Here is a 15,466-nt window from a genome sequence, read left to right on the forward strand (position 1 = left end):
GCCACTGCCAATCTCAGGGACTCTCGGGGGGTGGGGGTGGGGGGGATGTGGACGGCGTCGGACTCGCCCCCCCCTCTCCCCCCCCCCCCCCCCCCCCCCGCCGCCCGGCTCCCCACGACGACTGGAGCCCGGAGCCCTCCCACTTGAGCCGGCTCGCCCCGTCCCGAGGCCTCCCGTGCCCCCACTCCGCCGCCCCGCTCTCGGCCCGTCCAGGAACCTGCCCCGCTCCGCACCCTTCCGCGGCTCCCGCGGCCCTGCAGCGCGCGGCCAGGTGCGGGCCCCCGAGGGGCGCCCCACGGTCCCCTTCCCAGCTAGCTCCCCGCCGCCCCGGGCGCGCTCTGACCCCGATACCCCGCGACTCGCCGCCCGCGGGGTATCACGACTAGTGCTGTCCGAGCCTGGGAGGATCCTGGCTCTAGGCGCCCCGCTGTCGCGCCCGTGTCCCCATTACACGGGCAGGGACACGGGGTTCGGCGGCAGAGTCGAGCACACCCCGCCTCCCGCTCAGCTGACCCGTCTCGCGCACGCCGGGAGATTCCCGCCCGGCACAGGCCGCGGTCAGGCCCTGGGCTCCCGGGCCCGGCCCCACCGTCCCGCCGCCGCGCGCACCCGGCCGCCTCTCCCGCCCGGAGCGGCGCGGGCGGGCGCACGAAGCACATTCTTTGTCTGCAGCGCCCGTGCACCTCCCCCGCCCGCCACGTCCCCCCCACCCCGCCCACCTCGCACACGCCCAGCCAATGAGGCGCGGCGGCGGCGCGCAAGGCCCGGGGTGTTGTCCGCGCCTCGCCCGCCCATTGGCCGCGCTCTGCACCCCGCCGGGGTCCGGCAGGCAGGCCCGAGGGGCGGGGTGCGCGGCCCGAGGTGAGGGACCGCCGCTGTAGGCGGACAGCAGCGAGGGCTAGCGAGCCGGTCAGCGAGGGACGTGCGCGGACCGAGGACCCGCGTGCTGAGCCGCCGCCGCCCCCCGACCCCGGCCGGCCCCGGGCTCCGCGCCAGGAGGCGGCGGCCCGGCCGAGCCTCCATCCAGAGAGCCCGGGGGACCCCCGACGGCCGCCCGTCCGGCGAGGGGCCAGAGGAGAAGGACGAGGAGGAAGGGCGGCCTCACCGGGGACCCGGCAATGGCGCTCGACTTCCTGGCTGGATGCGCTGGGGGTAAGGAGGTGGGCGGCTCCCGCCCTGAGCGCCGGATCTCGGGAGGCCGGAGCCAGGCGTGCGGGATGGGAGGCCGGCTCACCTGCGGGCCCTGAGCCCCGGAGGCCCATCCTCTGGCCGGGGCTTCGTCGCCTGCAGAATGGGGGTAACAATGCTCTCGTCTCACGGGGCTCTCCTGGGCGAGAACTGACAGCAGGCCCGGAGGGCGTCTAGCGCGCAGTCCGCCAGGGCACGCGTCGTTTAAGTCCTTCGGGGCACGTCCAGACGAGAGGTCTGGGGCGCAGGGGCAGCACGGTGGCTTGGCCAAGGCGGGGACTGCCAGGAGGATGCCCCACCGCCCCGTGCGCCCTTCTCTTCCGAGGCCTCGGGCGCATCTCCCTCACCTGCTCCTGCATCCCCAGCCCGCGCTTACCCGGACCAGGGTCGCCCCCCCACACCCCGGTCCCCTCCCGGGCCCGATAAGTTTGGGGTTGGCTCTACCCTCTTCCCCCGCAGATGTCTGGGCGGGGCTGGGGCCACAGGACGACCCCCTGGCGGACTGGCCTTGGAGGACACTGAAGGGCGCCGGCCGGACCCCAGGCGCCGAGGCACGCTTTGGCACGCCGCACCTTCCTACGCCGTTCCGTGAGCTGCTGGGGGGCGACCCCACCCAAGTGGCGGCGTGGGCCTGACACGCGGCGTGGACTGGCCCTTGTGCTCACGCGTGCGTGTCACCGACGTGGGGCACCTTCACCCAGGCGAGGCTGCGAGGGTCCTCCCCAAGCCTCTGTCCCCGAGAGGGCAGCAGTCTCTGTGCTGTCCTGGCTCTGCTGTGGGCCACCCAGGGCATCAGGCCGGCCACTTCCCTGTTTGGCCTTTCGTTTCTCTGCTTTTCCTTGGAGAGTTTATTTACTCATCTGGTATTAACTGCGAGCCAGGTTTTGCTAACAGGTATTCCCCACCGAGGTGACAGGAGCCACTGCGTCACCCCGGGCCTGGTCCTGCGCTGATGGTGGGCTTCCCTCCTCCAGCACTGTTTATCGGCTGTTCATCATCTGCTTGGGTTGGGCGCTGGGCGCCCTGCAGGCAGAGGAAGGACTAGCAATGGCCTCAGGCATCTAAACCTCTGCAGTCTGAGCTTCCTACTCTGGGCAAGAGGAGACTGGTGGAGAAGAGAGTGCCAGGGAAGTGATGTGTGTGAAGAGATTTAAGAACTTCCCGGACTGTTACCCAATCAGGCCTCAGGAAACCACCCGGCTGGAGCCTGCTGAAGGGGGGAAAACCCCAGGGCTTTTCATAAATGGGTGCATTTCTCCCAAGCCCAGGCCAGAGACAGGAGGGGGCAGCCTCTGCAGATCCAGCTCTCAGCTCCCCTACCCCCCTGTGACCCCACTCTGTTTTCCTGTTCCCCTCCCATGGCTGCACCAGCCCCCACACCTGCTGGCTTCTCCTGGACTCCAGGCCCTCCTCTACCCCACCCCCACTCCAAGTGATGGCTCAGTGAGGGTGGGCTGTCCCATGGCCAAAGACCCTTCCCAACTTCTTGGGGAGTGTGGGTTCTTTCCCCAGAGGGGCAGGATTCCTTCTGATTTCTCCAGGTGTCCTGGGAGCCCCCTGCGAGCTGTGGGGCTTGGGGTAGGACTACTCATCCTAAGGCCAGGCCTGCGTAGGGACCCATCGCCCCAGGCACACGCGTTCAGTCACTCGAGGCTCTGGCTCCTGGAATGCCTTCTGTCCATCCTTACCAGGCCCACCTAGGAGATCCCGTCCAGGCTCCAGGGTTGGGGTGAGATAAGAGTCCAGTACCACACCCAGCTATAGGCCACAGCCCCCACCCCCACTGCCTTACTCGGATCCAGGTGCAAGCCTGGGGCAGGTCTTGCGCACCTACCTCCCTGCTGTGGGAGTGGAGGCCTGAGTCTCCCAGGTGGATGAGGATGGAAGTGGCTGCCACAAAGATTCTTTGTGAGGGTCGTCAGCCTCCGCTCCCCCTCCCCTGGGACCTTATGCTCTTATTCGACCCAGGAGAAACCTTGGTCCTGAGAATTGGAGGGACTGGTGGAACAGTGACCTGATTGTGTCCCTGGCCTGCCTTCTGGGTCCCTGGCATGTCTGGCCATGCAGAGGGACCGTCTAGGAACCATGCGCCGGTAGCCCTAGAGGCCCCCGCCTAGTTCCTTTGTCTTGGGCTCCTCCAGGCCTGTAGGCCCAGGGCAGGGTGATGGCGGTGCTTCTCTTTGGTGGCCTGGGGGCCTTCGAGATGCAGATTCCTGGGACAGAGAACAGTACATCACCTCTGATTGGCCGAGTGTCGGGTCACGTGTTCAATTTCGCCCTAGGTGGTGAGGCAGGCACCTTGATTGACAGCATCCAGGCGCTCAGGCGGCCTACCCACACTCCCCACTAGGGGGTCCGTCCCAGGTCTTCAGGCCGCTGACACCCTGTGCTCTGAGTGGAGTTCTCCCTGCGCTGGGCGTGGATAGGAGGAGGTGTGGAGAGCAGCTCCACGGTGGGGCCGGAACCCTGCCTGGGGAGAGTGGTCCCCCTCTCCTACCCTGGAGGGCCATGATGGGATGAGGGTGCCTCTAAGAATCCAGCTTGTGTAAGGCAGTGGGCACTGGCTTTGGAGGTGGAAGAAAGGGTCCACTTGTGTTGCTTCAGTGGCCTGTTGGGGACCTGGTCTGGCAGGGCTTCCTGGCTCTCAAGGTCACTGAGGTTAAAAGGACAAGGCTTTGGGGGACTGGAGGCCCTCATGGAGGCAGGCCCCAAGGCCCCCTCTGTTCCTGTGAATGGGGATGTCCGAGGTGAGGCCCGAAGCCCCTCCCCTGAGGGCCCTGAACCGGGCCTCTGGGGAAAGTAGGAAAGCAAATGGCTGCCACTGGAGGCCTTGGTGGGGCCTCCCAACCGAGGCTTGTGGGGTAGGGGGTCACCGCTCCCATCCTGGAGGCTGATGAAGGCTGGTGCCAGAACCTGAGCAAGTCTGGGACCAGAGGCAGGACGGGTCACCCACAGGAAGGGAACCTCTAGCATTTCCAGTGTGTGCTTCTTGGGGACCCCACAACTGGCCCACAGCTGGAGAGAGAAGCAAGGCCAAACAGCATACCCCAGCCAAGTGTCAGGTTTCCAAAACCCCAGAGAATCAGTCACAGTCCCAGAAAATAAATTCTAGAACTAGGGTGTTCAAATTTAGAAAATTCACAACACGACATAAAAAAGAAGGTGGATTGCAAAAGATAGAAACAAAGTGTGTCTCAAAAGACCAGAGACGCAGGTATGGAAGTCTCGAGGGACAAGATGCCTTAGGGATGTCTTTTCATCTTCCTGTGAATGTTAGGGGTTCCAGAAGGAGAAAAAGGTCTGGAGACGATGATTAGGATGAATACGTAAGAGTGGAAATTTTCTCTGATCAGAAAAAGGCCTGAGTCTCTGGAGTGAAAGCACTGGTGTGGTACCAGGCAGGGTTACTTTAAAAAAAAAAAGAAGAAGAACAAGAGGACACACCCTTGGCATCTCGATGACATTCCTGAAATCTACAGATAAAATCTCAGAGGCTTCCTGATAGAACGCATAAATTATTGACCAAGGAGAAGAAATGCACTGGCAACAGATTTCTCAGCTGTAGCACCAAAAGCCAGGAGATTCTGGGATATTGGCCTGGGCCTGAGAGCCTCACCAGAGCACAGGACCCTTGTTCCCTGACAGCGTTAACGAAATACATTATGCAGAGGAGCAGGAATACGGAGGCCATTGCCCTATATGTTACCTCCGAGAAAAATAGTCCAGAAAGGCGCCAAATGGCAATTGATCAGAGTAGAGACCCCCAGAAGGGGGCAGAGGTGAGGAGAGCGAAGAGCTATGAGTTTCGCGGGGTCTCTGGGTGTGGGAGGGTAGGGAGAGAAGGGGAAGCTACAGGGGTGGGGAAACTTCTTGGGGTGGCTCTTACTGGGGAGGGGTAGGGACAGCGGCGGGGGGGGGCAGACAGAGCCTTGAGGGGCGACGGTTCTTATCCTGTGTCTACAGATAATGATTCTAAGTGTTAGAAACAAGAAGTAACCTTTAGCTGAACTTAAACATTAACAAGCAGGAGGAGGACAAATGGCAGTTTGCCTGAACCAGCAAAAATGTAGAAAAGAAAAGGAGTAAAAGAATTCATTCACATAAAATAAGATGGAGTTGGGTCAGATGTCCCGTCTTGGCAAAATCAGAGACAGCTTCAGATGGGAGCAGGGACCAAAGCCTAGCCGAGCTGTAGCTCATTTCCAGGAGCATCAAAAACAAAGTAGTAGGACCAGGTTGAAAATTAACCATCACAAAGCGATACCAGACACACGTAACCAAAAAGAAAGCAGGACTGGCAAAGTTAGTACCAAACACAGTGGATTCTAAGGCCCAAAGTACTGAACAGGATGGAGAGGGCACCTTAAAAGATCTGCGAGTTATAAAGAGGCAGCACAGTAATCCCCACTAACCTCTGGGTGCCCACCACCATGATATCCAGCCCCAAAGGGGCTCCAGGCCCAGAAGATCCAGGTTCAAATCCTCACCCCACCAACTTATTAGCTGCGCAACATGGACATATTCTCTCAGCCTCCCATTCCTCATCTGTAAAATGGGCTAATAGTCCTTTGTTTACAAATAAGAGGGAGAGTTAGTCACATACAAAACTAACAACAGTGACCCCCAGTAGAAACGTTACTGTTTGTCACTCAACAAATAGTAACTGTCTTAATTATAAATACTCCGAGTGGTAAAAGGAGAACTTTAAGAGATTCACACACAGAATTCTAGGGAGGAAGGCATGGGAGTTGGTGCATGGGCTTCTCTCCCTCACTGAGCCTCCCTTTCTCCTTCCGTGTATGGGGAACCAAGGTGCCTGATTCCCAGTGATATTTACACCTGAACAGCACTCAGCACTCTGAAAAGTATTTAGGAGCCAATTTGGAGAGTGAGCCTTTGTCCTTCGAGGTGGGCCTGGGGTTTGGGCAGGGCCTGGACTGATTCATATCGCCCATGATCACAGAGTCGGGAGAGCCGACTCCCTGGGCTGCAGGTGGCTCCCCTGCAGGGAAGGGAGTGGTCAGCCAGTGTCTGCAATACCTGATGCCTCGATGCCTCCGGCCCTGGGTCAGCACGCAGGGGGAGGGGCTTGGCAGAGCGGATGCTCACACAGAGTACAGGTGAGGGGAGTGAGCTGCAGACCTTGAGTTCCTCAGGAGCTTGGCCAGCCGGTGAGTGGCAGAGGGCAAATTCAAATCTGGGTGACCGTCTGGCCCCAAGTCCAAAACCCCTGGGCCCCCCTGCCGTGCCTGGAGGTGTTTGCACGGGGCGGGTGGTGGGAGGAGACAACTTCTGTTGTCAAGTGTGTGAGCAGGAGGGGAGAGAGAGACACCAGCTTTGAGTGGGACAGATCCTGGCTCATCCTCAGGGATGTCACCCTCTTACCCTACTGCTCGTGCAGACCTGAGGACAAAAGAGCTCACAGGGCGCCTGGTAAACGTTCTCTGTTCCCATCCAGCAGCTCCCGTGTTGGTCCTCCTAGCCGGACGCCCCCCACACTGCAGCTTTCTGAGGCATCTGGGTGACGGTCCTCCTTTTTTCCTCCAGGTGTGGCAGGCGTGCTCGTGGGACACCCATTTGACACGGTCAAGGTGAGTGTCTTGTCACAGTTTTACTCTCAGGTCTTTGTGGAGGCGCAGACGTTGCACCGAGGCCTACAGGGCTGGGGTGGCCAGAGGCCCCTTTCCAGTGACCACCTTAGGAACGCCTGTGAGGTCTTCCCATAGGTTCTGGAATAAAGGTAGACTTAGGGTTCTGTGACACCCAGGTGGACGGCTGTGTGTCCACTTTCCTTCTGGGTCTGGCCTTACATCTCCCAGCTCAGGGCTGAACTTGGAGGTCCATGGTGGTGGCCCCTGAGACTGAGAGGCTGAAGGGCAGGCTTCCCCTTGCCCAGAACGGGGACTGCTCACTGTTCTGATGCAGAAGCCCCCCAGACATCTTCTTGAAAGAAAGTGCAGTTCAGAGAGAAAATACAGAAAGACAGAAAAACCAGAACCTGTCAGTATTTCCCATGAACATGATCTTCACCAAGTGGTAATCCCCACTGGCACGAAACTGAGCGATGGGTGCCCAAGGGCTGGTGTGCACGTGCAAGGAGTTCGTGGCTCCAGTGTGGGGCCCTGGGGCGGGCACTCAGTCCGCAGCTCCTCCTCGATAAACTGTCCAGATCCAGGTGCTCAGAGGCTCACAGTGGAAACAAAGGAAATCCATGTTTTCTAGCTGGAAATTCCCAAATAGGATTTTCTCCCTGTTGTTGGGGTTTTAGGTCCTGAAACCAGCCAAGTCTGGACTTTCCCTTGCAGGCTTCCCCCGGGAATCAGGGCAAGCCGTAAGCAGCAGGGCACCAGGCCAGACCCTGTGACCCACTGTAAACACTAAACTTGGCAGTGCCTCCTGGGGACAGCGAAGGCAAGGATGTCAGCCCTAGCTGGGTTTGAGGTCACCTCCTGTCCCCTCTCTTTTCAGTGGCAGTCAGGTGGTCCTTGGGCAAGAAAAGGCCTCGGGACCTCAGGGCTGAGGTTGCCTCCAGCGCAGGCATGAGGGCCTAGCTTGATGTTTTGGCTCTGACCAGAACAAGTTCTGCCCGAGGCTATGTGCAGGTCCAGGCCCCCGCGAGCCCATCTGCTGTGTGACCTTGGGCCAGCTGCTTTACCTTGGGGCCCAGGGATCTCATCTGCCAAGTGAGGCATTGGGCAAGATTACAGAGGCTCAGTTGTTAAGCGTCTTGCCTTCAGCTCAGGTCATGATCCCAGGGTCCTGGGATCAAGCCCCGCATCAGGCTCCCTGCTCGGCGGGAGGCCTGCTTCTCCCTCTCCCGCTCCCCCTTCTTGTGTTCCCTCTCATTGTGTCTCTCTCTGTCAGATAAATAAATAAAATCTTAAAAAAAAAGATTACAGAGGCCCTTGTGCCGGGTGCTCAACAGTCAAGTTTGGGTTGCAGGAAATGCTAGTTCTGCAGAGCACAGATCTTCTATCCAATCGTTTGCAATTTAAGGAGAAGGTGGAAGGACCAGGCTTTCTTGCCACACAGCAGCCCGGGTCCCTACACAGCCTGCCTGTCCTCACAGCTGCCTGAGCGCTGCCCAGCTGGCCGCCCCGTGAAGCCTGCCCACAGGCCAGAGCAGCCCGGGAGAGCCTGGCACTGTCCGCACCCTGCTGGGTTTATATCTTGCAGTCACATGTTGTAAATGCCTCTGTATCCGGCCACGAAGTGACTCTGGATTCGCTTCCTCAGCCCAATGTTGCAGGGGCCACACCTCTCTGAGCCATGACTCGGCCTGGGCATGGCCAAGCCCCCCTCAGCTAGCCCCGCTCCCACTGGGCCCCCTCCTCAGTGCCCCCAGGCTGGGGAGGACTCTGTCCTGGGGTTTCTGGCCCCCTTTGAGCTCCTGGGCCACGACCAGCACCCCCGGCAGTGATTGGGGACCAGGAGCCTCTCCACCCCACAGGGCTCCTGCCCCTTAGATCCCCTTTACCTCGCCCCTGGAGGGTGGTCTTTGAAGAAATCCATTGGTGGCTTTTTTTGGTCACTGCGGCCCACCTGCATCAATCACATCTGGGCAAACCTGACTTTAAAAACCAAGCTTCTTGGGCGCCTGGGTGGCTCAGTTGGTTAAGCGACTGCCTTCGGCTCAGGTCATGATCGTGGAGTCCCTAGATCGAGTCCCGCATCAGGCTCCCTGCTCGGCGGGGAGTCTGCTTCTCCCTCTGACCCTCCCCACTCTCATGTGCTCTCTCTCATTCTCTCTCTCTCAAATAAATAAATAAAATCTTTAAAAAAAAAAAAAACCAAGCTTCTTATGGATAGGAAAAAAACCCGCCCCCAGTAATCCCCTCTGTCACTCAACTCGTGACCCCTCTCGTCCTAGTTACGGGCTCACACACTATTATATTGTGCTGATCAAGGAACACGTGCCTTTGGTTTAATTTAATGCTGTGTCACCAATGGCCTTATTTTTTAAGATTTTATTTATTTATTTGACAGAGAGAGGACAAGCAGGGGGGAGTAGGGAGAGGCAGAGGGACAATCAGATTCCCTGCTGAGCAGGGAGCCCGATGCGGGGCTCGATCCCAGGACCCTGAGATCACAACCTGAGCCAAGACAGATGCTTAATCAACTGAGCCACCCAGGTGCCCCCCCACACCAATGGCCTTATTTTTTACTGGCTCTTTTCCAGTATAAAAGTTAAACAATTCTCATTAAAAAGAAAACTGGGAAAGGTAGAAGAGCACCTTATTTCCTTATACTGACAAACCGGTTTTCCCATTCTGTACATTCCTTCAGGATCTGCCCCCACTGCCATCGTGCCTGCCATGGGCGTGTGATACTTTTTCAAAATGTGTTTCAATCATCAGGTACACACACAGTTATTTGGTTGGCTTTCTATTACAAAAGTAATGTAGGTTGTAAAGACATTTTTAACCATTATAGAGACATATAAACCAAAAAGGAAAAAAAAAAAAACAGTCCTTCATAGATCTCTTCCCCAACCCTCACCCGGATATATTCCTTGTGTTTGGCAAAAGTGGGATTTACTTCAGTAGCTCTGTTGTTGTTTTAACTGAAATGTAACCATGTAGAAAAGTACACACATGCCAAGCATATGAATCTACAAATCATCCTACTGAAGCACAAGCCTGGGGAGAGCAGAACAAGGTCCGCCCCCCAGAAACCCCCCAGTCCTCCTAGCAGCCCTGCTCCCTTCTACTGCCCGGGACATGACAGTAATCAGGGACAGTGGGTCTAAAACCGCTTTCACCGGGGAGTGGCCATCCCAGGGCAGGGGAGGGGATGGGGAGGTCGGGGGCTGGGCCCTGGGGGCTCCGTGCCTGGATGTGATGTTGATATTTTATGTTGCTTTAACCGCCTTTACTTTCTGAGCTAGGGGCTGTCTCCACCCATAGCAAAAGTGTAACTTTGTTGTAAATGAGCGTAAGCCTCACCCTGGAGAGCGCTAGTAAGTACAGACCAGGGGAACCCGACCCTTCTCTGTCCTCGCTGAACCAGACCCTGGGCCTGAACCGCACCCCGCCACACCCCTCCCCTTCCCCACCCCACACAGTTCCCTCCCTGACTAGCAGGAGACAGGGAGGGCCTGAGGTGAGCTTGGGCCCGGCACAGGTCCTGGGGCGGGGATTCAGGTGGGGCTGGTGGAGAAAAATCAGCCCCCTCTGGATCAGAGGGTCTTCACGTTGGGCGTCTCTCAGCCCGGTGGAGAGCTGGAAGCCTTTTGGGCATGTGTGCGAACAACCACTTTTCCAGGGGCGGGCCCACGAATCCTCAAACAGGATGTTAACCTCAACTCTAGAGATTACAAGACTTGGGCCCCATTTCACCCCCAAACCTGGTCCCCCAAACTCCCAGCCAGCGAGTGCTCAGCCCAGGTCCAGGGGTCAGAGACAAAGGGGAGAGGGGCCTCCGTGCTCCCTGTGGGACCCAAGCTGGCCTGAGCCTGGGCAAGAGCGTGTTCAACCTGCAGAGACTTCAAGCTGCCATCCACGTGTGTCCGAAAATCCCACCCAAGCAGGGCCCGCCTGGCCCTGCTTCCTGTTATTTCTGCTCACAGGGCCCATTCAGTGGCTGCATGAAAAAGAGAAATGTCCCACCAGAGACCCCATAACACGGAAGGGAAGTAAAAAACCTCACATCCCAAAAACAACCTGAGCAGAGCTCAAGGTGTTAATACGTTATTAAGTGTTAAGGTGTTAATATGTTATTAATATGTTGCCCAAGCGCTTTTGCTTTTCTCCACTGAAAATCCACCCCTCCCCCACCAGGCCGTGGCCCAGCCAGGCCGCCAGGGTGGGAAGGGGCCCTGGGGTGGTCCACTGCAGGGTGCACTTGCTTGTCAGCCGCTTCTCAGAGCAGTGGCCACCAACTGCAGAGGTCCTCGTGTGCAGAGATGGTGCTTTTGTGTTCTCAGAACACATTCTTTTGTAAGTGCGTTTGTCAAGAGAAGACCCACCGGGAGGCTCTTCCCCCCCCCCCCCCCCCCCCCCCCCCCCGCAGCCGAGCCACTCCCGTTGCTGGAGTGGACAGACAGCCTTGGCCGAGTTGCAAAACATCTCTGAGCCTCAGTGTTCCCACCTCTGAAGGGGTAACTACACCCACCTCAGCTGGTGATTCCAGGGGTAGGCCCTCCGGTACTGCCGGCCACAGAGGGGTGTTCGTGCTGTGGCCCTGGCTGTGGTACAGTGATTTCTGAGTCAGCTCCTGAGAACAGGACTTAACCTGGCTCACCCCCCACCCCCATGACCTGGATTCTGAGTTCGGGAAATGTGCTCCCACTCCACACTGGGGCCTGCGTATCAAGCCCAGAGATAAGCTCTCCGTCAACCAAGAATACTTTCACATTAAGTGGTTCTGGACTATGGGGGGCCAAGGGCAGCTGGGCGTGAGCCCCCAGGTCCCGAAGGTGGGGACGTGGTCATCGAGGAGGCTATCAGCTGCTCTCCTGTCACTGCTTTGTTAACTCACGACCACTGTCCCCACAAGGGGCTACTGGCAGAAATTAGGGGTCCCTCAGAGTCCAAGGCTCAGTGCTTTTAACACCCATTGTGGCACTGTCAGCCCCTGAGGGGAGCTGGGTGATGGGAATAGGTGGGGAGCCCCTCTGGCATCGGCCACAGTTTGCCACCAGGACAGTGGGGAGGTCTGGGAAAGTGCTTCGGCCCCACTGTCTGCACGTCATGCAGACGTAATGCAACCAGAGGCTTGGCCTCTACTTGTCTGAGATCTCAGGGACCCTCTCCCCCCTATGCAGCTGGCCGTCTCTGTGGCTCTTTGCCCACTGATCCCCTCCCCTGAAGAGGCATGGACACCCGGCCCTGCCCCATCCCAGAATTCCAAAGGCCACAGAAACGTACTTGGCTCCTTGCCTCCAGCATCCAGCCTTGGGCCTCCCCCCAGAGAGCCTCCGCGGGCTGACCTGAGTGCTGGGCCGAGAGAGCTGGGAGCTCTGGCTTGGCTCGCCCACCGTTCACTGGGCCCTGTCCTTGCAGGTGCGGCTTCAGGTCCAGAGCCTGGAGAAGCCTCAGTACCGAGGGACCTTGCACTGCTTCCAGTCAATCATCAAGCAGGAGAGTGTGAGTGGCCTGGGCCTGGGGGTGGCGGTGGGGAACCATCTTCTGGAATGCTTTGAGCCCCAGACGGCAGAGTTGGAAAAGACGCACCCCCCCTGCCCCCCGGCCCCGCGGACTATGGGCAAATGGGGACTTGGGAAATGGGAAGGTGCGAATGCCCAGGCCTCGGACCTCGAGGACGTGGGTTCTAGCAGAATTCGGCTTGGTCCCCTTGAACACGCGGGGTGGCTGGGGGGCTCAGCAGCCCCTGCACGCGGGCTCCCGGGGAGGCGGGCGGGGCGGCCCGAGCAGGAGCAGGAGCGCGCGTGACGCGTGTCTGTGCGCCCCCGCAGGTGCTGGGCCTGTACAAGGGCCTGGGCTCGCCCCTCATGGGGCTCACCTTCATCAACGCGCTGGTGTTCGGCGTGCAGGGCAACACCCTGCGGGCGCTGGGCCGCGACACGCCGCTGAACCAGTTCCTGGCCGGCGCGGCGGCGGGCGCCATCCAGTGCGTCATCTGCTGCCCCATGGAGCTGGCCAAGACGCGGCTGCAGCTGCAGGCCGCGGGGCCGGCGCGCACCTACCGCGGCTCGCTGGACTGCCTGGCGCAGATCTACCGGCGCGAGGGCCTGCGCGGCGTCAACCGGGGCATGACGTCCACGCTGCTGCGCGAGACGCCCAGCTTCGGCGTCTACTTCCTGTCCTACGACGTGCTGACGCGCGCGCTCGGCTGCGAGCCCGGCGACCGGCTGCTCGTGCCCAAGCTGCTGCTGGCGGGCGGCACGTCGGGCATCCTGTCCTGGCTGTCCACCTACCCCGTGGACGTGGTCAAGTCGCGGCTGCAGGCCGACGGGCTGCGGGGCGCCCCGCGCTACGGCGGCTTCGTGGACTGCGTGCGCCAGAGCTACCGCGCCGAGGGCTGGCGCGTGTTCACGCGCGGGCTGGCCTCCACGCTGCTGCGCGCCTTCCCCGTCAACGCCGCCACCTTCGCCACCGTCACCGTGGTGCTCACGTACGCGCGCGGCCCCGAGGCCCGGCCCGACGGCGAGGCCGTGCCCGCCGCCGCGTCGGGGCCCAGCCTGGCCCAGCCCTCCAGCCTGTGAGGCCGGCGCCCGGGCGCCGCGGGCTGCGGACGCCGGCGGGCCTGGGCTGCCTTCCACGCACCGGCTGGGGGGGCCCTTGGCCGCAGGCTTGACGTCCGCGGGGCCCTCGGCCGGGAGATAGGGAGCCTCCTACCCGCACCGTCCAGTCGCCGAGCTCCGAGGTGACGGCGTGTAGCGCCCCCCGCGCCGAGCCTGGCGCTGTCACTTGGGGTCTCCGGAAAGCCCGCCGACGCTCCAGCCCTTTCCCGGGATCCGGGCCGCCACCGCCGTGGGGCCTTTGACGACTCACCGATGGGCCACCCAGCAGCTAACCTCCAATCGGCCACCTTGCAGGGGGCACTTCTCGGCCACCTGTCCGGTCTCTGTATCAGGGACGGAGAGGCAGCTCCGGGTGCCTCCTGGTGTCCCAGGACATAATACTCTGCTGTGATGCACCCCAGCTTCTCCATGTGGCACAGCTGAGAATGTCCCGGCTGCCGCCACTCCCACAGACCCGCTAAGAGGCTTGGGACCAGCTGGCAGCTCCATATGAGCCTAGGGGCTGGGCTGGGGGACCAGGCACGGGCCAGTCAGTGGGAGGGGAGCTCAATGATTAAGTGCAGCCGTGGGAGGGGAAGGCTTGTCACCCTCTGGTCCTCAGCCTGCCTGTCTGTAAAATGGGGACATGGGTCAGTCACTGTGTGGGGCTCTGGCCGCTGGCCAGGGTTCCCTCAGCCATGCAGAGGAGTCATCAAGGAGATCGGTACAGGAGGATCCCCACGCCCCAGCAAATAATGTCTCTCCCAGGGAGTCTCCTCCTGCTTGGTGTTCCCATGAGGCCCTGGAGGAAGGGCCTGTTCGTGGACACAGTACAGCGTGGCCGTGCATTTGCACAGGGAGGCAGATGGTTTTGCACAAGTTGGAGATGACTGTGGCCTCCTTTGCCCTGAGCGGGGCTCAGCCTCTTGGGCAATGTGATATGCTCTCCCAGGAGGCTGACTCGGGTCAAGGAAGACAAGACTCCCACCCTATTCTCGTGGTGTCATTGTTGTATAGAAACCGCTGAAGGAATAAAACATTCTTTGTTTTCTTAAGAGTGTGGCCTTGTTTGTATCCATTCCCCACCCCCTCCCTGGGGTCAGAGGGGCCCGGCTTGGTGGTCTTTGCTCTCGGGCCCTGATGGCAGCCCGAGGTGCATGACCAGGGCACGCTCCAGTGTCCGTCCAGACCCTCAGTTTCCTCATCTGCAAAATGGGGCTGACATAGGCATGAGGACTAGGTGCGCATGCTCACAAACGTGCTGGATGAAGTGTCAGCCGTTCAGCAAATTCTCCTCAGATGTCTGCGGTTTCCCAGCAGTGAGAGGCCTGGGCCCTGCTCATCCTCCACGTGGGCAGGCCAGGCGGTGTGTGCTGTTAGCTCTCGGGGGTACGGAGAGGTGTGGTCAGGGCACAGAGGGAACACTCGCTGAGGCCAGGAACAGCCTCCCAGAGGAGGGAGGTCTAAGTAGAGCTCCCAGAGGTGAACATGCCCACCCGGGCGCTGACTTGACAGTGAACTTGCAGGAGTTCCCCTGGGCCGCCATGACCAAATCCCACACGCCAGGTGGCCCAAACTGACGTTAATTCTGTTGAAGGTCTGAGGCCGGGAGGCCGGGATCCCGGGATCCCGGGGCAGCCGCGGTGCTCCTTCTGAGGCTGCCCAGGGAGCATCCTTCCCTGCCTCTCCCAGCACCTGGCAGTGGCCGGCGACCCTCAGCTGGTAGACATCCTGCCCCAGTCTGCCCCTCCATCCCCACTTGGCCGCCCCCCGGGGCATCTCTGTCTGGGGCATCTCTGTCTCCTCGTCTGTTTATCAGGACACTGTCACTGGCAGATGGGCCCAGCCTCCTCCAGGATGACCCCAGTTTGACTAATAACATCTGCAAAGGCCCTGTACCTGGGCTGAGGACTCCATCCTATCTTTTTGGGGGACACAATTCAACTCACAACAGAGACCTCTCCCTGATGAGTGTGTTCCAGTTGGCCACGTTTTTTTAATAGCTGCGTGGCATCTCAGCAGATAAGCGCTCCTTACGTTATTTACCCCTCTAGGCTCGGGACAGTCCTCTCGGAGATATCGGAGTCTCAGTGG

At 59.9% G+C, this 15,466-nt stretch overlaps 1 protein-coding gene across 2 annotated transcripts; it reads left to right on the top strand.

Annotated features, from left to right (window-relative positions):
* The first annotated feature begins 818 nt into the window (after positions 1-818).
* On the top strand, positions 819-14,420 carry SLC25A29 (solute carrier family 25 member 29). 2 transcript variants are annotated; one of them, XM_021679695.1, is made up of 5 exons: positions 819-1,152; positions 6,736-6,779; positions 12,192-12,275; positions 12,605-12,732; positions 12,819-14,420. In XM_021679695.1, the coding sequence occupies exons 1-5, from the start codon at positions 1,119-1,121 to the stop codon at positions 13,444-13,446; spliced, it is 918 nt and encodes a 305-aa protein (XP_021535370.1). In that variant the 5' UTR covers positions 819-1,118; the 3' UTR covers positions 13,447-14,420. The 2 variants fall into 2 exon arrangements, with proteins under 2 accessions (XP_021535370.1, XP_021535371.1); XM_021679696.2 differs by having other exon boundaries at positions 12,605-13,447.
* The last annotated feature ends 1,046 nt before the right edge of the window (positions 14,421-15,466 follow it).

Source organism: Neomonachus schauinslandi, chromosome 9 (assembly GCF_002201575.2).
Source record: "Neomonachus schauinslandi chromosome 9, ASM220157v2, whole genome shotgun sequence".
Classification (NCBI taxonomy): domain Eukaryota; kingdom Metazoa; phylum Chordata; class Mammalia; order Carnivora; family Phocidae; genus Neomonachus; species Neomonachus schauinslandi.

What these genes read in the sequence shown, in the direction of transcription:
- SLC25A29 (XM_021679695.1), top strand. Translation starts at nt 1,119, where the DNA reads ATGGCGCTCGACTTCCTGGCTGGATGCGCTGGGG. An exon ending in ACCCATTTGACACGGTCAAG is followed by an intron (nt 6,780 to 12,191) that starts GTGAGTGTCTTG and finishes CTGTCCTTGCAG; the next exon opens with GTGCGGCTTCAGGTCCAGAG. An exon ending in CAATCATCAAGCAGGAGAGT is followed by an intron (nt 12,276 to 12,604) that starts GTGAGTGGCCTG and finishes GCGCCCCCGCAG; the next exon opens with GTGCTGGGCCTGTACAAGGG.